This window comes from Xiphophorus hellerii, chromosome 2, assembly GCF_003331165.1.
Source record: "Xiphophorus hellerii strain 12219 chromosome 2, Xiphophorus_hellerii-4.1, whole genome shotgun sequence".
In the NCBI taxonomy this organism is placed as follows: Eukaryota; Metazoa; Chordata; class Actinopteri; order Cyprinodontiformes; family Poeciliidae; genus Xiphophorus; species Xiphophorus hellerii.
In genome coordinates, this window is record NC_045673.1 from 20,447,483 (window position 1) to 20,469,499 (window position 22,017).

The 22,017-nt window shown below is 39.4% G+C and overlaps 3 protein-coding genes across 8 annotated transcripts in view; 2 read left to right on the plus strand and 1 right to left on the minus strand.

Annotated features, from left to right (window-relative positions):
* ndrg4 (NDRG family member 4) overlaps window positions 1-10,597 on the plus strand; it is a 51,472-nt gene extending 40,875 nt beyond the window's left edge. For 4 of the 6 annotated variants that reach the window (XM_032587164.1, XM_032587182.1, XM_032587191.1 and 1 more), the window contains 12 exons: window positions 2-64; window positions 471-531; window positions 1,004-1,090; window positions 1,200-1,256; window positions 1,428-1,531; window positions 1,638-1,694; window positions 1,979-2,030; window positions 3,999-4,046; window positions 4,369-4,404; window positions 4,520-4,571; window positions 4,707-4,745; window positions 6,496-10,597. In XM_032587164.1, coding sequence (XP_032443055.1) covers window positions 2-64; window positions 471-531; window positions 1,004-1,090; window positions 1,200-1,256; window positions 1,428-1,531; window positions 1,638-1,694; window positions 1,979-2,030; window positions 3,999-4,046; window positions 4,369-4,404; window positions 4,520-4,571; window positions 4,707-4,745; window positions 6,496-6,650 — 811 coding nt within the window. In that variant the 3' untranslated portion in view covers window positions 6,651-10,597. The remainder of the gene's footprint in view (window position 1; window positions 65-470; window positions 532-1,003; window positions 1,091-1,199; window positions 1,257-1,427; window positions 1,532-1,637; window positions 1,695-1,978; window positions 2,031-3,998; window positions 4,047-4,368; window positions 4,405-4,519; window positions 4,572-4,706; window positions 4,746-6,495) is intronic. The other 2 variants (XM_032587173.1, XM_032587209.1) reach the window with 1 other exon arrangement.
* A 282-nt stretch (window positions 10,598-10,879) lies between these two features.
* LOC116735336 (olfactomedin-4) lies at window positions 10,880-14,340 on the minus strand. The gene is made up of 7 exons (XM_032587149.1): window positions 14,209-14,340; window positions 14,003-14,125; window positions 13,703-13,921; window positions 13,371-13,527; window positions 12,959-13,177; window positions 12,553-12,721; window positions 10,880-11,750 (listed from the first exon to the last, which is right to left on the minus strand). Exons 1-7 carry the CDS (start codon window positions 14,260-14,262, stop codon window positions 11,309-11,311), a joined length of 1,383 nt encoding a protein of 460 aa, XP_032443040.1. The 5' UTR covers window positions 14,263-14,340; the 3' UTR covers window positions 10,880-11,308.
* Window positions 14,341-18,125: 3,785 nt separating this feature from the next.
* LOC116710475 (olfactomedin) lies at window positions 18,126-21,171 on the plus strand. The gene is made up of 5 exons (XM_032549547.1): window positions 18,126-18,266; window positions 18,357-18,515; window positions 19,333-19,545; window positions 19,627-19,759; window positions 20,018-21,171. Exons 1-5 carry the CDS (start codon window positions 18,231-18,233, stop codon window positions 20,863-20,865), a joined length of 1,389 nt encoding a protein of 462 aa, XP_032405438.1. The 5' UTR covers window positions 18,126-18,230; the 3' UTR covers window positions 20,866-21,171.
* Window positions 21,172-22,017: the final 846 nt, after the last annotated feature.

Sequence of the window (22,017 nt, forward strand, 5' to 3'; positions counted from 1 at the left end):
GGTACCAGTATCCCACCATGGACCAGCTGGCTGGGATGCTGCCCACTGTTGTGCAGCATTTTGGGTCGGTGTCATTTGCATTAAAGCTGAATTTGCTTGTACATTTGTGTATGTGTTTATATCCCATTCAGTGTCTGAGAAACCAAACATTGTTGGAAATAACTGCAAATGATTGTGAAAAGCCAGTTGGAGCTTGAGTTGTCAGCTTTGTGCTTCATTTTACAACAACATTTATAAAGTATTAAACAAATGTAGCCATAAAGTAATGATTACATCCAATAAGGTTTTATTTTTAAACTTGATTCAGCTAAGATTTATATTTGCTTGTGTACAGCTGTTTTTTAAACAAATACTCTGGGGGTAGATTCCATGTAATTTTTTGCTGATATCATTATTATTATTATTATTATTATTATTATTATTATTATTATTATTATTATTATTATTATTATTATTATTATTATTATCAGATTCAAGAGCATCGTTGGGATCGGAGTCGGAGCTGGAGCTTATATTCTGGCCAAATTCGCTGTGAGTTAAACTCTTATCCTATATCCTGCACCTCTTCGTGAATGATCAACTTCTTTATCAATATTTAAGTGTTTAGCGCTTTCCACTGCAACAGCTTCCAGTTAATGTTTAATAATGTCTCAACTTTAGGCACATTTCAGCCAATTGCTGCATGTAAAAATGTCCCCAAAAATGTAGATTTTTTTTCTATTTGGTTGACTTGACCTAAGTTTTTGATGCTACAACAACCACTGCAGATATTTTGGAACAATTTATCAAAATAAATGGAAAACCGTAAACAGTTGCACTACATCACTGTGGTATAAATTTAGTCACAGATTTTCCTGAAAACTACCAGAGCTAAAACCACATAGGCTGTTATTTCACATGTATACCTAAAATGATGTAAATGTAAGGAGCTGCACTTAAATGAGTTAATAAGTTGCTTTCTTTCCATTAAAGTAGTTGTTGTGCTTTATTCGTCTTTATTCAGCTGTTGTTCCCTGACATGGTGGAGGGTTTGGTTCTGCTCAACATCGACCCGAACGGCAAAGGATGGATTGACTGGGCTGCGTCAAAGGTGCCTCTTTTCAATCATACTTCTAATTCAAGTCTTCCTAAAGTCAGGTGGGATTTTTGTATTAAGCAGCTATCAGTAATAGAAACGTGTGTCGTTGTTGCATCTTTAGCTGTCAGGTCTGACCAGCACCATCCCAGACACTGTGCTGCCACATCTTTTCAGCCAGGTAAGATCAGACTTTGTTCTTTTTTTTTCACCACGTTCCTATTTCTCTTATTTTTTTTAGAATCAGGAAATATAAATATTGAGTTACAAAAACCAAACAGAATACAGTAAATAAATCTTTTTGATCCACATTTGAATTTCCCCAAGTCATTCGTGCTTTGTGTGTGCGCAGGACGAAATGGTGAACAACACAGAACTGGTTCAGAGTTACCGACAACAGATAACAAACTCCATCAACCACCAAAACCTCCAGCTTTTCTGGAACTTGTACAACAGGTGAATGAGCAAACCAACAATCTTGTTCCAGTCTGAAAGGCACAACCTTTACTTGACAGAGAGGCTCAAACTTGCACGGTTTTCCTCTTTTGTTCGTTTGTTTCAGTCGGAGGGACCTGGAGATGAACCGTGGTGGAACAACGATTAATGCCAAGACCTTGAAGTGAGTTTTTAGGAACTTATTTTTACTGTACAGTTTCATACATTCTTTATGATTTTGACCAAACCTGATTACAAAGTACCTCAGTTGGTTTTACGTGGTAAAAATTCATAGTTATATTTGTTTTTATTGATTCATAGTGATTATAACATGACTTTCCATGAATATAGAAAAAGAGGAGTTTTGTTTCTTTATTCAAAAAAATTGCAAAGTCTTTGAGAGTAAAGTGTTCAGTAAAACCAAGAGAATTTGAAAGAATATCCTAAATGCTTACGGGTTTTCTGCAGATGTCCAGTGATGCTGGTTGTAGGAGACAACGCTCCTGCTGAAGAGGGAGTGGTGAGTCCTACAACATAATTCATGTTTAGGTATAACAACACAGCCAGTTAGTAATAGCAAGATGAGACTTTATACAATCTGGGGCAAAAGAAAATGTGACTAGACAAAAAGTTACTAAAATATTTGACGAAAATGAAGATCTATTCTTTTCTTTTCACAAAGAGACAAACCGTTTTCTAAACAATTTAATCCGTGCAGATTTGACTTGTCCATATGTTGTGCATTAAGAAAGCTTTCATAAAAAGATTCAGTCTCAAACTGTGTTCAGTGTAGCACTTTAGACTAAATTAGAAAGTAAGTGGGCCTATTTTAGTCTTTAGACTGAAGGCAATTAAATGCATCCCAGACTCATCAAAAGACTGTGAAACAGCCCTTTAGTTCAGTGCCGACAAGATGTGGATGTCGGCTAAACTGCTGTTTAACAATTTAGCCGGTTTTTCTGAATGGTTACCCAAAAGTTTGTAAATGTTATAACACATATCATCATATATCAAAAGCTTGTATTGTACTCTATATTTCATTTTCTTCTTTAGAGAAATGAAATAAATAAAAAGAATTCCCTGAAGATTTGCATAAAGTGTCCAATTGAATTAATCTCCTCAGTCATGGTCAAAATGACACCATTTTGTTGCTGACCCCACAGAATCTTTCTGAGGGCCAAGAATGGCCTGCAGGCCACACTTTGGACATCCCCGAACTAAACGTTTCAAAAGTCTAATACAGGAGATCAATGTTTTGTAAAAATTGAGTTCTTCTGTCAGCAGCCTTCCTTATTTAGCAGAGCCTGTCAACATGAGTCAGAGTAAATAAACAATAATCTAATTCAAGCTCCAGGCAGCAGACCACCCTTCCCTTCCCTCCCTGCTCCGTCCTGCTCCGTTCAGTGTTTTTTTCTCTGTTCAGTGTTTTGTTCTTGGCTCGTTAATTCAGTCAGCAACTGTTTGTTCTCATTCTGGTAAACAGAAACAGGTCAGCCATCAGAAACCTGGTCCTTTTACTCCACAACCCCGCTGCCCCTGCAGGCATGCTGTCCATCTGTGTGTCTTTATGAGGATGATGCATATCTGCGATTCTATAGGTGTGCAGATATGCTTGTGGGTGTGGGCGTGTGTGTGCGGGCGTGTGCGGGTGTGTGTGGGTGTGTGTATTCTCAAAGGGACAGGTGTCTCTGGGGTTCGCTAGTTTGAAGTGACCCAGATATGCATGCCCTTCTGCACCAGTTAATCTGCAGCGTGCCCAGATTCTCCTCTCTCCGATGGAGGCAGCAGGGAGGGATGTTGTTATGAAACATCCTACAGAAAGGAAACTAGAACGAAGATGAAGGTGTAGATGCGGAGTGTGAGGAAGAGGAGGGATGTAAACAGAAGTTGCTTTGTTGGCTCTAACAGATGATGGTCGAGTTTAACATTGAATGTTTTCTCATTTTACGAGGCAGGAGCTGCTGAAGTGATCGCCTTACATTGAGATATGGATGAATTTTTCTATGCTTGAGATTTTCACACATTTTCTATTCCTGTCCTGTGGCCTGACCTGCATTTTGTTGTCTTTGGCAGTAACCCACATCATTTGATCCATTAGCATCCAAGATTAAATGCAGCAGAGTGAAAAGATCTGCCATGTGCATGATGTTCACTTTGTGTCTAGGCAGCATTGCATTACGTGAATTAGTGCACATCTGCCTAATTTATGTGTGTGAACACTTCAGCCGAGTCTCTGCCAGCCAGACTGACTCATCTCTGCAGCACACTGCACCATCTAGGTTACAGACACGCAGTCCACTTGAAAGTGTGTTTCACCGCTAATTCTGAGCAAGGTTTATGGATCATAGAGTTGTATATAATGAAAATGAAAAATAAAATGCAAGAACATAAAACTCAGTCGATCTGACTGAGTTATAAATTCTAAATGCTAACACTAAGTAAGACTGATGTATGATCAAACAATGCAATGTTTTATTTTGTCTTCAAGGTTGAGTGCAACTCCAAGCTGGATCCAACCAACACCACCTTCCTAAAGGTAACTTTTCGTCTTTATTTTACTTAATTTGGTTTTATTAACATAAAGAACCAATCTTAAGGCAGAATGTAGCTTATCAACCGTTTGGCTTTAAGTCGAGTCAAATGAATAAAGTACTTTGTCATCTGCATAAGGGCACATTTTAACTGCAAAAAGGATAAAAAAACAAGATGGGGTCTAAAATACTGCCTTTGGGTGCTCCTTTTAAAATTCACAAATGGGGTAAACTGATGCATGCTGCTGTTGCTAATCTGATGCAAACAACAACTGGGGCTGAAATGTTTAAATCTTAGCGCTGATGTTTGATTTCTTCTCGTGGCAGATGGCTGACTCTGGTGGACTGCCACAGCTCACACAGGTAACATCACAAACACTTACAAGACTTCCTTCCAAACAAAAATAAACATCCGGACAAACAATGACGACGGCATTTACAGTGTGACTGAATTAAAAACCGATGAACTTTCTTCCAGCCAGGGAAGCTGACTGAAGCCTTCAAGTATTTCCTGCAGGGAATGGGCTACAGTGAGTATCCTCAACTTGTACTAAGATTAGTAAAAGTAACACGAAGAAATAGTATACATATGATGAAAATGTTTTAATGCAGAGGGAGATGAATTGTTAATCTTACCCTCTGTCTTCCTTGCCCCGTTCTTTCAGTTGCTAATGTGAAGGATCGGAGGTTAAGTGGAGGGCCAGGTACTTCCTCCTTCCCATTCAGCTCTGACCTCTTACTGCTGCCCTCTTCAATGGCATTTTCAAAATTATTTCCATTTTTTTTTTTTTTTTTGGTTCATCTCTTGGGTTATGAATATTCTAATATTTTTTGGGCTGTGATTATCTGTTTCACTTTTTTTATTTATTTCTTTTTAATCAGATCAAATTTTTCCTTCAGTGGAAAAATACACTGTCCTCACTCCCCGTTCCCCCATTCCTACTCCATCGCATCCCCGATTATGCTCTTTGCATGGCGTTATGCTAGCTTTGAGCAAAAGCATTCAAATTAAAGTCACAACAAACAGAATGTCTTCAAATGAAAATTATGCAAAAATGGGTCCCACTGGGAGTCGAGACATCCAGGTGGATATTTTTGCATATATGCTGAAAACCAGATGTTTTCATACACTGTATAAAAAGATACATAGCCTTCTTTTCAATAATTTCATAATAAAATTGACTACAATTTTCCTCTTATCTAAAAAAATACCAAAATTATGTCCTGTGTGTAAATGCCGGGAGAATAAGAGAGAATTCATGGAGATTTTATTTTACTTTCTTCAAATTCAGTAGTTTACATCTTTCCCTAAAATGTGGCAGAACTGCCTCCAAGCCACATGACTTTGGTCAAATCTTTTGGGTGTTCTTTCACAAGCTGCTTTTCACCCTTCCCTCTTGAGAAAACAGGTGTAACTGAGTCAGCATTGTAGTCTGTCTTGCTTTCTTACACCATTTCAGCTTTGCTGAAACAAGTTTTTTGGGAGATCAGGGCTTCATAACGGCCTGATTTCACACAGCACGGATTTTATCATTTGCAGGCGGCTGTGGTCCCTAACACCGTCGACTACCGGGGGTTCTCTTTGTTTTCTGTGCACTATTCAAAAATAAATTGTGTTTAGAGAGTCCACACATAACTGGTGAAGACTTCAGATTAAACAAAGGCAATGTGTTGTACATTGCAGCTTATTTTTGCATGGCCATTATTCCTGTGTTTTGCATGTGGTGGAAACCAAAGCAGTGGGACTATTTTTATTTACTTCTTTAGCTAGATTTGTCCAAATACTGTTGAGATGTGTGGTGAACAAATCATAAATTGATAAATCAATCAATCAGTTATCACTTTAACATTACTGACATCTACTGACCTTTGGTGGGAACTTTGACATTTCAGACCTTTTCGTACAGATGAAACAAATAATTTCAGAAAGTGATGTAGCCATGGGATTTACTTAATAAAATAGATGAACTGAATAAATTTATTTAAAATATAGCTCTTCTCTGCGACAGACTGGCAACCTGTCCAGGTGACCCCGCCTCTCACCCGGAACGTTAGCTGGAGATCGGCACCAGCACCTCCCGACCCCATTAGGGACAAGGGTATTAGAAGATGGATGGATGATGGATGGATGGATGGATGGATGGATGGATGGATGGATGGATGGATGGATTGATTGATTTGTGTATCGTAACCTGAGAATAATATGCATGGTGCCAACAATGTGTCTCTCTGCTGACACATTAGCAGCTTTTTTACCAGCCCAATTTTTTTAATGGCTGCTTTACAAGCCAGTCAGCTGAAAAAGAGGTATAATCTTCAGTTATTCGCATTAGCATGTCCTCCCTACATCTCCCTGACATTACCTCATTACGTTGTGTTTTTTGTTTTTTTTGGAGGTGTGGGGGCTCTTTCCAAAAATCCAACTGCCTCTGCTTCTCCTCTTCCTCCTCTCAGTGCCCTCTGCCAGCATGACCCGCCTGGCCCGCTCCAGGACAGCCTCCCTGACCAGCGCCGGCTCCGTGGAGGGGTCCCGCTCTCGCGCCTGCACCAACTCCGACAGCGGCGAAGGTGTCGGTGCGGTCTCCCAGACCATGGAGGTGTCCTGCTGAGGAGCCACAGAGAAAAGGGAGGAAGAGGGGTAGTGGCGGGTGGAGAGGGAAGAAGAGGATCAAAAATAAGGCTTGATGAGTGTCAGCTGGCGGCTTTCTCTCTCTCGCTGTCTTCATCTTTGTCTGCCATCTTCTTCCCCTTGTCACTGTAAAATACCATCTATACTGCTTTTAACACGTCCGGCAGACCTTTGACTAGCCACCCCAAACCCCTTTCACCCCACACTTAAGGATTTAAACTGCTGGTTTTGCTCTTGAAGTGTCATTCTTGTGTTTGCTAAGTGTTCCTCATTTAATTTGCCTGCACCCCTCTAATTCCCTTCCTCCCCCCCCCCCCAAGAAAAGACACACACACGTGCACCCCGACAAACTACTGGTTACCCACACACCGATATGTAATTTAAAAGCTCCTGTTTGTTTCGAAGGCAAAAATGAGAAGGAAAGCAGAACTTTTTGGGGGTGCCACAAAGGTAAATAAATGAAAATAGATAAATGCATGTGGATTTTGGAAAGTAGTTTGTGTTATTTGTGAGAAATTGGCAGCATCTCTCTCTGAAATGCTTATGAGGAAGCTGATCTATTGCCATAAGAGGGCCGGTAGGAACAAAAAAGGTGCGTCCAGAGTGGGGCAGGTTTCATCACGTGGTCTTATCGTAGCATGATGTGTTAGACATGATGTGTTAGCTGATTTTAGAGCCTAGTTAGAAGCACACTGAAGCATAGCTGCAGTTGGTCTGAGTTTCATTTTAAGATAGGACAATTAGATGTTGCCATCTTCCCCAGCCTGGCTCTGTAGATTTACGTTTCAATGGAAAATAAAGTGGAGGCAACATTTCTTACCTGTGATCCTGGAAATTAAACTCCCATCAGTTTAAATAGATGCAGAGAGCTGATGCGTTTGGAGTAAGGGTGATTTTTATGCAAGATGACAATCTGGAGCTGCGTGGTTTCAAATCAGGCATGCAGATTCTGAAGGATGTGCATTTTTCAAGTTACAGGAAAAGTAAAAACATTATGATCATTTCTAGGCTGGTTGCAGTTCTGTGTTGCATGTTTATCTCTGCAGTATGGTGATGGTTGAAACTACATTTTCTTATATGAAATTTTTATGCATAAAAAATATTTTTTATTGTTTAAGCTGTTTGTTTAGAGTTAAACTCATCTGTAAAAGTTTATACATTTTATTTTAGATTAGTGGTCATACTGAACCAAAACAGGATGAAAAGATGCTTCATTATCATGTCTGTATTATTTGTTCATCCTACGATGAAATACCTCAGATTTTAGAAAGTTTGGTTGTTTTTAAAGAATATTGTTAGTTCTATAAAATGAGTAGAATATTTTTATATTCCCTATATAACTGTAGGGGATAGTTTTCAGATCTTTCAAATTACTTCTCTGCCTTTTCGAAAGGAAAGTTACATCAGTCAGTCAACCAGAGATTAGATTTATCTTGAAAGACAATGATTTGTTAAAAAAAAACAGTTTTCTTTCCACCTGTTTGATAAAAGCATCAAAATTAGATATTCACATTATCTTTGTTCTACAAATGCATCCACCAAAGCACATTGGCCTACTTTGACACACTTTTTCTTTATGTAACCAGTTTCATAAAAATCTTATAACGACTAGGAGTAAGTGGTTTAATGCACAGATGTAGGATAATCTTGTTTTTTGGGGGGTTTTTTAGATTTAAAACTACTACCTCTATCAAAAAGCTGGACCACATTTCTTCTCTTTTGTGTTTTATAGTTGTTAGAATTAAAGAAAATAAGGAAGAGCCTGCCTCTCTACTCTCTTAGTGAAATCATTTAGGAAAGTCTCCTTCATTCTTGCATTTGTCAGGCCGGGCTGGTGAACATGACTGCTTTAGCTGAAACTTTCTGTATTAGTGGGATTTACTGCGTGCAGCTTTAAGGTGTGTGTAGGTCACTTCACCTTAAAGACAATCCACAACAAAATGATAGCTTAGAAATGTTAAACGCATATTTGCATGTGTGTGTAAATCTTGGTGCATTCCTATTTGAGTAGTACGTAAAAATAGCAACGTTTTCGTTAGGCTGATTAGATGGATGTTTAGAGTCATAAATGCGACACCCATCGTGGATCTGAGGCTCTTCTGCACCAACGCAGTTCTGGCAGTAGTCGGCTGTTTGCGGTCTCCGACGTGACAATCACACTCTGACCAGAAGCCAAACCAGAACAGGTTTGGGGAGTCGAGGCACCCGAGAATTTCCCTTACAGCGCCCAGCCCTGTTGCATGGATATACCAAAGCTGCACCCTCACACTTTCCACTTTCGACACACAAGTGCACATTTTCGCCCATTTACTGAAAGGAGAGCTGTGTGGGCTGGGCTTTGTGATGAGACTGTGCCAAAGAAAAACACAAAATGTACACAAGCTCATCGCTCCATGGCCAGTGAGTGATTTGGTGTTTACTCATAATCTCACTAGTTTAGCGCTTTTAGTCGTACAGCAAGAGTAGTTTGTGACTAAGGCACGTGCTGTCCTCTGTGAACTCTGGCCATCTTTACTGAGACTAAACATGGTGCTCCCCGGGTTTGTATTTAGCTGCATTAACGTCCAGTATTCATGTACTCTCACTTCACCTGTGACTGATTTCCGTTTTTCTTTTTCTTTTTTTTAAATGAAACAAAGCATTTCCGTCCCCTTTAGGAAGGGGCGTAGCTTCCAAATACTGAGGTGTGCGTTCCCTTGAGGCGGCCTGCCAGAGGCGGGGCTTTTTTGGCGCCATTTGGGCTCCAAGCTCGGAATGTAGGGCAACCCCCAGCCATCTTAAAAAAAAAAAAAAAAATACCCCCGTCCCTAAAAAAAAAATCACAAGGTGCCCCGGCTCTCACAGGCAAGCCCAGCCGCACCCTAAAGGGCTATCAACTGAAGTCACTTTTCAAGAGTGTTGTAGTAACTGTTCTGGAGCACCAGGGGGCGACAGGGAGCGTGCAGAGAGTGGTGGCTAAAGCAGAGCAGAGAGAGATGCTGCCCTGAAAAACAGTTGAATGAATGTTAACGGAAAAGAATGTGAATCTGTTGATGCATGAGAGATTAACTGTTGTGGATATATTTAAAAAATGTAACATAAGTTGAAAGCGGATTACGAGATCTGATCACCCTGCGAGTGAATTTTCAAACAAATCGAGACTGCATGTAGCGGAGTTCGTGTTCAGTCATCTTTCAGTGTTTCTTCTCTTCATAAAAAGCTATTTTCTGCCTTCTTACACTCTGGTTTCCTCCCACACAACTTCGACCCACACTGCCTGGGGGGCTCCTGAATGTATCTTGTCCCTTTTTTGAAGTGCTGTACGGTATTGTCATCCTACACCTCGATCTCACCACGGTTTGCACTTCTTCTCTGTGCCCCCACACCTCTTAACATTTAACCCTGAACATGAAAACAGCAGATCCTTCCTCTGCCTTCTTCTTTGAAGGTCTTTCAACAGAAAAGTCCATGGCTCCCTGTCAGCTACTCACTGGATCGGTTTGTTTAGGCCTCCTCGCTCGTGTAGATACTTTTTATTTCTAGAGCAGGTTACCATTACCAAACACTAACACTACTGTAACGTGAGAAAACACATTTCTGTTTCTCTCCCCTGCATTTTTATAGTTAACTGTAGGGTGTAACCTCATCTTGGTATAATGATCTTGATAAACGTGTTACTACTACTCTTATGCTTCTACTTACTGCCATTAATATTGATTTGTATGAAGCAATAAGGTCTTTTTTTTCTTGTTTGTTTCATATTGTGGGAGTCTTCCCTGTTAGCTTGTTTCTATTCACAACAGTAGAAAGACTCTTACCTGCTTCGTTGTCATTCAGATGTGTAATGTAAAATTTAAATATAATATATATACCATATAAATACAAACTTAGCTGTCTCTGTCCATGTACTGGTCAAGTAACAAGAAATAAAGACTAAGTGTCAGAATTTCAGAAGTTGTCACAGTTTTTTCTTCATTTGTTTTTAGATAAAGCTTGAAGAACTGCAACTACCAGCGGTTATGGAGCTCACTCACACCCAGCAGCGCCACCTAGGAAACATCTAACCCAGGTCCATTTACAGTATTGATCCTTTATGCATTTTCTCAGGACTCTACCAAATATTTTATTAGATTTCATTGGGATTTTATGTGATAGATCAGTACTAAGTTGGGCAAAACTCAAGATTAAAAAAGATGGGAGATGGTTTTCAAAAAAATAAAATTGCAAAAAGTTTGCTGTAGATTTTTATTCAGACCCTTTCAATCTGATATTTATTTTCTTGAGAAGGATTTCAGGAGTGGAAATTACTTGGACACTTTGTCAAACTGCATCAACTGACTGTAAAAATCATCTTGAGGACAGAAAATGGTCCTGGCATCCCAGATCTAGCTCTAAATCTAATAATATAATTTGTGATAATTTTGACTAAATGTCATTTACCCTCTCAGATAATTTCTGGCTGAGATTACAGGCAATGACAAGAAATGTTCTGTTTTCATTTCAAACAAATCAGACATTAAGGAGATAACATTAGTTGATGAAACTGGAAAGCAGAAGGAAGGTCACTTTTAAAAAGAAAACATTTTTTAAGACATAAAGAAGATGAATTTTCAGATTAGCGCAGTGCTTTCTGGCACTTATTCAGCATTACTGCTGCTTTTACCTCATTTGAAACAAAACCTTGTAAGAGAGCATTTGGGCATCACTGTACACATACAACATCTGGTCCACTGGACTGTAGTTTAAGGACAGAATGTCAGAAGACACCTTATTTATGAAGATGCCAACTTTGAAATTCTCCTTTCCTGTCGTCGTATCAAAAGAATAAAAGATCTCCTCTGTGTTTTTGCTGACAAAACGTGTAGCATAGAGGACGCCACAGGCCATGAAGGTGTTGGTCACGCTTCGCTTGTAGACTGAAGTCCGCCAGGTTCTGCTGAGCTTCGGCGGCTCACTCTCCTCCACCTTTGATAGAACCAGGTTCCCGTGGTCCTGGGTGGTGGTGTAGACCACCCAGACACCCGACTCGTCTGTGGCCAGGTCCAGGTCCGTGAACGGATAGCACTCTTCAAGGTGGCAGAAATCACCCTTTGAGTTGTACCTGGTAAACAAGCAGAGGTGATCACAGAGCAGTGTTTTAGTTATGGACAGTTGTTTGAATACAACAAGTTGAAAATATTTATAAATCATGATGAAAAATATTTGAGATTATGCCTGTTATAGCTTAAAGTCAGAGTTTGATCAAGTGCAGCATTTTTTCCGGAAGGTTATTTAGTTTTATCTAGCCATTATTGTCTTTCACTCACTCTCATTAACATAGCATATTACATAAAACTACTGAAATTCTGCTGTGGCTTTCGGGTCCCATCCATACAGAGAGGATTTTACGTGTGTCCGCAAAATGTTTCTGTGCATCAACAGTGAATCGGCATCTTGGGAGCCCAGAAATAATAATTTATGAGTCCAGGTTCCAGTGTGGATAAATTTCAGGAAGCTGGTTTTGTGTTTCTGTGTGGCTGCACACACCGCTTCCTCTTTTAAACAACAATGACGGCAAAGCTCCATCACTCTCTCTTCCCCGCATGAAGAGAGAGTGATATTTATTTCACCCTCACAAATAAACGTTGTGCCAGTCTATGTTTGTGGTGTCATTCTCTGGCAGCACTACAGAGTATCTGATTGACCCAGCATACCTACGACATCATTTTCTGTGGTGCATCCAGCCGGATGGATGTGCGATTTTTCTTCAATTTTTCTCTGTCATCATTGATATTGACAGATTTTCACAGTCGCCATCAGTTTCATCAGCTGCTCATAGAAGCTCTTAGAATTGTTCGGAGTATGTTGTCATTTTCTGAATTTTATTCTTACTTTCACAACTTCAATAAGAGTTAAGCACCAACCTGGTTCCTTTGGGTAAATCCAAGGAGGTCACACCTTTGGAGGTGAGGTTGAATCGACAAACTGCATCTTTGTTGTAGCAGTTGTAGTACAAAGCCCCTGCATACAGAACCACATTCGGTCCCTGGATGGTGTTGGTGGTCGGGTTAGACGGATGGATCTGAACATTTCCTAAGGACAAAGAAGGCGTAAAGCACTCAGTTTGAATTAACATAAAGGCGATTTTTAAATATTACCCTCTAAGTGACATTTTCTATAATCGGTCGACCTACACATGAAATATTCAAGCAATCAGTTCTCTTCTGAAGATAATCCCACACAAATTGATAGTTTTTACTTGACAGTTTGAGTTATTTTTAGTCAGAGAAATACAGATGTAATCAAGCCTGCGGGGGTTCAGGCTCTTACCTGGAACACTGACGCCAACAATGAGAGAGCTCAGGCTGGAGTAGAGACGGACGTAATGAGCGTATCTGTTGCTGGACGTCAACATCACCCTCCAATGCCAGCTCTCCTTCCCCGGCTCTGGTTTGGGATCCCGACCCCAGGCTCCATACTTGTACGAACCGGGATACTCTCCAGCTGTGTGGACCCTTGGTCCGGTGATGTTGACGAGACGACAGGTGCCTAGGAGAATGTGAAATCAAAACATCCAGGAAGATATCAAGCAATACTGTATATTTTCACAGTTTCAACAATTCCCAATTTTCATCAGCAGGAAACTTCCTTTAAACGACCTATTTATGATCCAAACAACCATTTTCTGTGGTTCTGTTGAGCTTATGTGATAGGTTGTTGCATTCAGATGTTTAGAACTTACCACCAATTGGCTGAGCGGGTTGGATAGTGGGGATAACTTCATTGTTTCTGCACTGGTCCAGGTCTCTCTTCAGTCGCTGGTTGGCTTGTTGTCTCTTCACCACCTGCATGGTGTCAAATTTTTCCAGCTCCTCCATCTCTTCCTTTACATTCTCCAACTAAAAAAACAAACAAACAAAAACCCAATGAATGTCAATTAATGATTTGGAATTGTTGATGCTCTGTTAATATATTTAAATTTCTCCAAATGTGGCGACATTGATGAGATATGTGTCGGAGTAGTGATTCATTTAAAGACAAAGCACTAAAACTACTGAAGGATTATGAATTTACCTGCTGAGCTACGTTTTCACTGAGGTGGTCGCTTTCTGTGGTGGTTCTGTTGAGCTTATCAATCATCTGCTGGATCTCTGCGAGCTCGTTCTCGATGACGTGCAGACTCAGAACTCCGAACAGCTGTCCATCATCCTCCTTTTCCAGCATCGCTACGTCCTGCTCCAGCTGGGGCAGGCGTCGACTCAGGCCCAGCAGCAGGCTGTCTAAGGCAGCACTCTGTCGGAGCAGTAAGTAATCAAGCAGTGCACGGATGTAAACGCACAGCAAGTCCATCTGAAAATGAGGAGACTGGCCTACCTTCTTTGGAGTGACGGTGTTTGTGCAGCCTAAAGCGGCATCCTGTGCTGCTTTCAGCTTGTTGTAGGGAAATTGTTTCTCTGAGCTTATCAGCTCACACCGACAGTCATCTGACGGTGCTTTCTGAAATAACGACACATTACAAGCAGAGAGAAATGAGCAAATAATTGATATCTAGAAATAAATACCATTAATAACCTTCTTACCTGCTGGGTGACAGTGAACAGGGCCCACAATGGAAGGACAGCAAGCAGCTTCATGATGCATCAGAGAACAAATCAAACTGCCTCGCTGCAGCACCAGCTACTCTTTCATGAACACTCCCACACGTTCCTGTATGTGAGTCGGTGGATTTGCATGCTTGCAGGGTTTCACTTCCTCTCTGCGGTTGGGATTGCAGAAATGTGGGATTTCTTCGTTCCACCTGTTGAAGAAACACACAGAGATGGATACAATATACAAGGTCATTGCTTCTGGGTGGACACATTTTACAAAAAGAAGAGTTGTTCAAGCCTGATATATGCATTGCCTAATCAGTTAGTGTGGAAAAACTTTAATGCCTGGGAAAAACTCTTGTTCCTCAAAATCCACTTAGAAAATGCACAATGATGCAAAACTTTCTCAAGTTACATTTTATTTTACTTTGCTTAAGATTAGGACATTTGTCTTCCTTTATAAAATTTATTATTATTTCTCTACTTTTTGTTTTCCACAACACCTTCCAAGTTGGTACAATAAACAATGAAGTTGCTAATCGCCTTCAGTATGTTGACCAATATACAGAATGAGTCATTGAACTGTTTTCAATAAATAAATACCATTAAAAGATTTCCATGCTACAACCAAACAGTCATTATTACTTTTTTCGTCAGTATTATTATTTTTGTATTTAACGCTGACACAAAGTAACCCATAAGTGGAAATTTAGTGGAAGATACTGCAAGGCATTTGTAGATGGATGCTTAAAATTTTAGTTACTGATGTATCATTGCTGTGAACGGAACAAAATTATGTATTAATATCTATAAAACCTCAGGGATTTTGTTTTGAAATGGAAAAGAAAGGATTAAGAATGATATTTTTGACAGGTTCTTTTACAGGGCAACTTTAGAGCTGAAATGTTATAAGAAGTCAAACAATAACAATCATGGAAAAAAAGGGGAAATGAGAGAGTCCTTAGGCGCCAATATTTGTTGTGAAACTCCATAGTTTTAGTTGTTTTGCAATTTCAATTCCATGTGAAATCTGTCAAGGTTTTGTAGTCATTTCCATTCTGGTTTTTCACATCATATCAATTTATGAAAACTAAATCTCTTCAATTGTAACTCCAGAATAAAATCAAGATATAATGCAAAATATTGGGTCTTAAATTAATGTGAAACAGCAGAAAGAATCAAAATTGAAAATCTCATTTGATTGAACATTAATATCAAAAAACATTATTTATAGAAAAGATATTTGTTGTTGGAGCCAGCTGTCCCTCATTAATGAAAGAAGAAGTGATTTTCTTTTCGTGAAGTAAAACTACCACATATATTAACGTGATGGAAATAATATCTTTTGCATTAAAGAAACAGGAAATGAGTGACTCCTGAGTCAGCCACAGCTGTTGTAAAACTAGCTACAATTTCCTTTTCTGGGGAAAATTTTATATCCTCAATGCCTCTTAAATTGAAATAAATAAAGAGGAAAATCATAGGTTGACATGCAGAGGCTTAACAATTAACATTTTACCTCAGACATGGGTTTATGCAGTATATTGTTTGATGGCATACACAATTTTTAAACATTAAAATGTAAAGTGAAGTTGTGATTTGAAAAATTTCACAGTTTGCACAGAAGAGCTTCTTCGTTAGCAAGGGTGGTTCTGTTTTCTCTCTCTGCTCTAAAATAATACCAGTTTACACATTGTTTTCACTTGCTATTGTTGTAAACACATTAGCACATAATCTTACTTTTAGGGGTTCAGAAAGGATGCTGAAATAATAATAAATAAGTTTTACATAAAAAAAGAAAGCCTAATATTGTTATTGTTTTAAGTTGTTTGTTGTTGGCAGTTTGTAGTAAAGGACACAATCAATGTAAAATTATTTAGACTTGGAGTCAAACTATATCCATTATATTTTTTATTACACTTTGCTTTTTTGTTGGTGTTATTATTACTTGTATATAATTTTTAAAAGAAACAATCTATAAAGGATGGCAGTTTCTAGCTAAATAATTGACAAATGACATCATGTTGTCTCTAGTTTTAATCATTTTATTGATTATGAACTGCTGCAAAAGATTATTTTTGTCATCTGCATAGAAGAAAAATATCACCTTTGAACAAGCAATGGATTATAACACTTGATTTAGAAAAAATGATCTAATACTGCAGTACAAATAAAATGTGTTTTGTTCAAACTTGTCCTCGAGGACAACATGGCTCTCTGCTTCAGCACACCTGGCTCCAATATTAGCTCATTAGCAGCATGCTGTAAAGCTCGACTGCATGCTAACGAGACATTTAATTCAAGTGTGTAAGTCAAGGAACAAATCTAAAAAGTACAGGACTCAGGCCGTTAGGTGTGCATTAGTCTGAGCACTGGCGGAACAAGTCAGAGTTGGGCCGGGGGGCTGGGGGGCCGGGGGGCAGGGGCTAATGACACAGACAGTGGACCTTACAAGTGTCACCACTACGGAGAGTGACTATGTCATTCTGAAATCCATCTGTCATGAAGTACAACAAATCAAGAGAACAGAAACATCTGGAAGATGCTCTTCCATTCGGCTCCAATTTAAACCTTAACTATAAACACCATACTGCTGTCTTGGCTCAAAAACGCTCAACCCGAACTGTTGAAAGCGATTATAACTCAGCCTTCTGTCCCTGACATCACCGCTGTACCACCGACAGAGAGAAAAAGGGATGTAAGCTCGGCGGCTGGACTGATACAATTTACAATCCAGTCTACAATTAACTCACACTTTTTGAATAATGTCAGAGTTGCTATCTGTAACTAGTCCGGCTCCTTCGCTGGGCTGGCAGTTTTGGCGGGTCTGAATCGCTGCCAACAAAAAAGTTCGGTTCATCTTCAAGACGAGAACAAAATATGCGTCCAGTTTTTGGTTTTTCCTTGTTCTCTTTTTTCCATCCTTTTCACTTTGCCGCTCCATGGAGCTCAACTCATGTTAACTTAGTCCGTAAAAATGCTTAGCTAGTTTGCCATCTGTTGCCAAGTGACTGATGATGACGTTGGTGGACGGCTGGTGACAAGCTTTACCCAGAATACACTTGGAGACAATATGGACTATCCACTTGTAAATTTGTGTCATAAAGTTAAATGTAAGAGTGAATATAAAGCCAGTCATGTAGCTCAACATTTTATTCAATATTTTATACCCACTATGTCACTAAAATTAGTCGGTCTTGTAAAGTTTTTAGCAACCATGAGGTAACAATGATTGGAGCAGCCTACTATATAATTTACTGGGGGACCATTTTGTATATTTCTACAGTCATACACCACATCAACAGGAGAGAGAGTCCAGCTCTCATCAAACTTGGACCGGCAGAAAGGCTTGAAACCCTAAAGTAGGGGTACCCAAAGGCGGGCATCCTGTTTTAGTTCTCCCTGGTTTAACGCACCTGGATCAAATGATGGCTGATTAGAAGGCCTAAGAAGAACATTGACATGCTGATGAACCTGAAAAGGTTGTTGGTACTACCACCAGAGAGAGAACTAAAACATGCAGGATGCCGACCCTCGAGGACTGACTTTGGGCACCTCTGTCCTAAAGTCATATTCTGCCTCCCATCGGGGCACCCTGAAGCTCCGCTGAGTTTGAGACCACTGGCATAAGAGATTTGTTTGAATTAATATAAAAATGTAGCAAACTGCATAAATGGATGGATGTCATCATTTTATTCAGCTCAGTGTTGCTGGTTCAATGACATGTTGCTGAGTTGAGAGGGAGGAAGTGATTTTGTTTTTCAGGGCGAAACAATATGTGTTCCAAAAACATGAAACAATAACTCTTGCATTAAAAAAGGGGAATGGGCGACTCCTGAGTCAACCATATTTGTTGTGAAACTTTATAGTTTCCCATCCTTTGTGGGGTTTCATGTGGATGTGAAAGCTTTCTGTGGTGACAGATTTGTGAATCATCAGAGGGTTTGGTCGTAGTATTTCAGTGAAGGGAGAGAAAGGGGAGATATTTGGCATTAAGGTGTCCTGCCGTGAAGATGCTGCCATTTCTCCTTCTTCTGCTAACATCCCTAGTGAGTTTTAAATCTGTTCTTGTTTCCTTTTGTTAATCCAGCTTTTTACCAGTGTTCTGTATACTGCATTGTTTTTGTGTGTAACTGCAGAAAGGTGGAGATGCCCAAAGTGTGCTCGGCCGGAGGAAAGATGGCTCCTGCCATTGTGAGGTGAACTCCACCATGTGGTCCTTCCCGGTGCTAAAGTACGAAGCTGTGCTGCTGCAGGTTAAAACCTGTGAGGGATCTCTGAGCAGTCTGCAGGAACAGGTACAAAGTAAAACTGCTGTCACTGATATTTTCCATTAAATTATTTGGATTTCATGAAAAGACATCATGTTTATTGCTTAAATACATGTCAATTAATAATGATACTTGCATTCCCAGAGTATCGTTTATACATTACGCAGTAAAGAATTATTAAAAACTGTGCTGAGAAAGTTATATGACATGAGGTTGATGGATTGAAAACATTAAACTGCACTTATTTTTGTTGTATTTTTACTTCTTCAATAAGCAGTAAAAAGTGGAATTATTAGGAAAATGTTCATGATGACAGAATGACATAGAATAAACTGAATAAAAAATATATATATTAAATGTAAAATTGATTTCTGTGCCCAGTAAGCCCACTACCCAACAATAATGCCAAACCACATTTTCGTTAGTCCTTTACATCAGACTCTTTCTGATTGTTGTTCAGGGTTTTATTCTCCCTTCCCTCTGCCCCCCATGTAGGTATAATGTAGCTAAATAAAGCTTAAATATGAAAATCCTCTTTGACTAATCAAATCACATGGATTATTTTTAAGGAAATGGATACTGGATTACATTTTCTTTATTTTTCAGTGGAACATATGTAGCTTCACACAAAATTGCCAGGCTATGAGGTTAGCATCTATGAATAAAATCTTGTCTGTATATACACTGCTCAAAAAAATAAAGGGAACACTTAAACAGGTGTTTAACACTTAAAGTGTTCCCTTTATTTTTTTGAGCAGTATATATATATATATATATATACACTGAGTGTATATATTTCTGTTTCTATTTCTATTTCTGAGTTTCTATTTCTGTTTCTCCTCAGGTGTTGCTCTCCACCACTCGTCTTCCTCAGATTCAGGCTCAAGTTGAAAATGTGACAGCCCGTCTTCAGCCCTTTCAGTACCTTCGCCACGAGGGCCTGTACACCGCACTGTCTCTGCGCCTGCTGGGTCAAGAACTCAGCCAGCTAGAGATCGGACTCAGTGCAGTCCACACCCAGCTGAACAACACGCAGACTCAGAAACTTTCCACAGAGGTACAACAAAGTGCAGAAAAATATGGATTCTCATAAATGTTTACCGTTCTGAGGGGATGTGTGTTTATGTTTGTTTGCTAGGTGGGTAAACTGCGTAAAGATGTAGAAAAGATGCAAGTCTCAGACACTATTAATCTAAAGACCGTGAAAGAAAATCTCCGCTACCTGAAGAACAGCGTGGAGTCCTGCAAGACAATTCCCAAAGACTTTAAAGGTAAGTTGTTGTATTAATCAATTACGACATGTTCAGTGTAAACAGTAGGTACACCATCCACCATTTTTAATTCTGGCCTACCTGACTTCATTTTTTTGAATGAAGTCATTAAGTGTTGATGCCAAACACTTAACTAGTGTTTGGCATCAACAGATGCACTGTATTGCAAAATATAATAATCATACCAGTCCTGTGAGAAACACCTAATGAAATATTGAAAGTGTAATCTGTACTCAAGGCACTTTTTCCCCGTTTCAGGCCAGCACAGGTACTGCATGAAGGGTCTAATTACCAACATCAGTGAACCTGTCACAACCAGTACCAGTCCCTATGGTAAGAGCTACATCTCTGGATCATGGGGCAGACAGGCAAAGATGGACGCAGAGGGAGAGAAGGACAGCTACTGGGTTCAAACTCTGCTCAACAGCCACATCTATGGTAACACCCTCCGTGTTTACCAAACCTATGAAGATTTCATGGCATCTGTCAACCATAAGGACTACACCCTTGCCCCATCCTACAATCATGCTGATGCCGTCGAGGGTCCAAGCGGTGTCCTGTACGGTGAAGCTCTGTACTATCACTGCTACGGCTCTGCCGACATCTGCCGCTATGACCTGAAGACCATGTCTGTCAAGCGGGCGACCCTTCCAGGTACTGGTGTTGGGATCAAAAACAAGTTTCCATATTGTTACTATGACTGCCGCCCGCATAGCGATGTGGATGTGGAGGCCGATGAAACCGGGCTGTGGGTGATCTACACCACTCTCAGCAACCATGGTAATCTGGTAGTGAGCAGGTTAGTTTGGGATGGCGAAGCTCAGATCCTCACCGTGACACAGACCTGGGAGACGAGGCTTTTCAAGAAGGCGGTAAGCAATGCTTTCATGGTGTGTGGTGTGATGTACGCCACTCGTTATGTGAACGATTACAGAGAGGAAGTATTCTACGCGTTTGACACAGCTACTGGTAAAGAGGACAACTCTCTTGCTCTGCCACTGGAGAAGGTAGCCAAAGGAGTGGCTAGTCTTGGCTACAACCCCATCAAACGGCAGATCTACATGTACAATGATGGATATCTTCTGGCCTATCAAACCTACTTTTGATTTCATGGAATCATTTTATTTTTGAGCTAAACTGATTCAATACAACACAAATATTACTCAAAAATGATGCTTAATGAGCAAAAGTGTTGGCTAAACAACAACAATGGCCAATCAAAGATGTTAGCAAGTGTTGACTTATCATCAATGTTGGCTTTGCCATTTCAAAAACGTTGTATAATTAACGATGGTCGATCTGTAATGTGTAATGTTTGTTAATCCTGCAATACTATCTGAATAAAGATGTTACCTAGCAAATTTTTACCAAACAATATTGTCAAAGTTTATATAAATAAAGGATAAATCTTGTGTTTCAGTGTGTTTTTATTTCATGCCACAACACTTAAATATGAAAACTGTAAAACATCTTGTAATCTTTAAAAAGTACCTGTAATCACACTGGGATTTTTTTTTTCATTTGGATGTTTGCTGCACACTTTTGAATCAATGTGTAGGAAATTTTTCTCTTTTGTGTCCCCTCTTCAAAAAAAAGGTTTAATATTCAATGAAGTATCCCTTTCCAATTTCTTTTAGAAGAATGCTAACATTATCTCTGATAATCTTAATCCTGGCTGGTTAGGTCCAAAGTCGCTAAAACGTTGCCATGGTAACCTGGAGGGTCAGTGGCAGCTGCTCTTATCCCTCCCTCCTTCATCCTCAAATATTATGTGTAAAAGTAATATTTTACACATGACTAAAATATTGCTCTTATATGGCAAGAGCCATAAATTACAGTTATAATTTTTTAAGAAATTTTTTAAAATTGTATATGCCTTTAGGGTATCACATCCCAAAATGTCTGAAGTCTATTATTTGCATTTTTCCTGGTATTTTTTACTTTACAAGGCAGCCTGCAGATGGAGCAATTGTCCAAGGAATTTACATATTCATTCACTCAAAATGAAGCACTGTGATTTACTATCTTGCGAGATGTTATTTATTAATTTTTTGTTCTGTTTTTATGACAAACTGTTAATATGTTTTTTGGTATTTATTCACATTTCAACCAAAATTGTATGCTTAATATCAAGGACATTTTATAATTTATATAAGCAATTCTCAGTAATTAGTAGAAAAACCTAAATTTGCATTACAGCACTGAAATAATTTTTATAACTGTTGACAAGTTTTTTGTGTGTTTATCTGATCATGTTT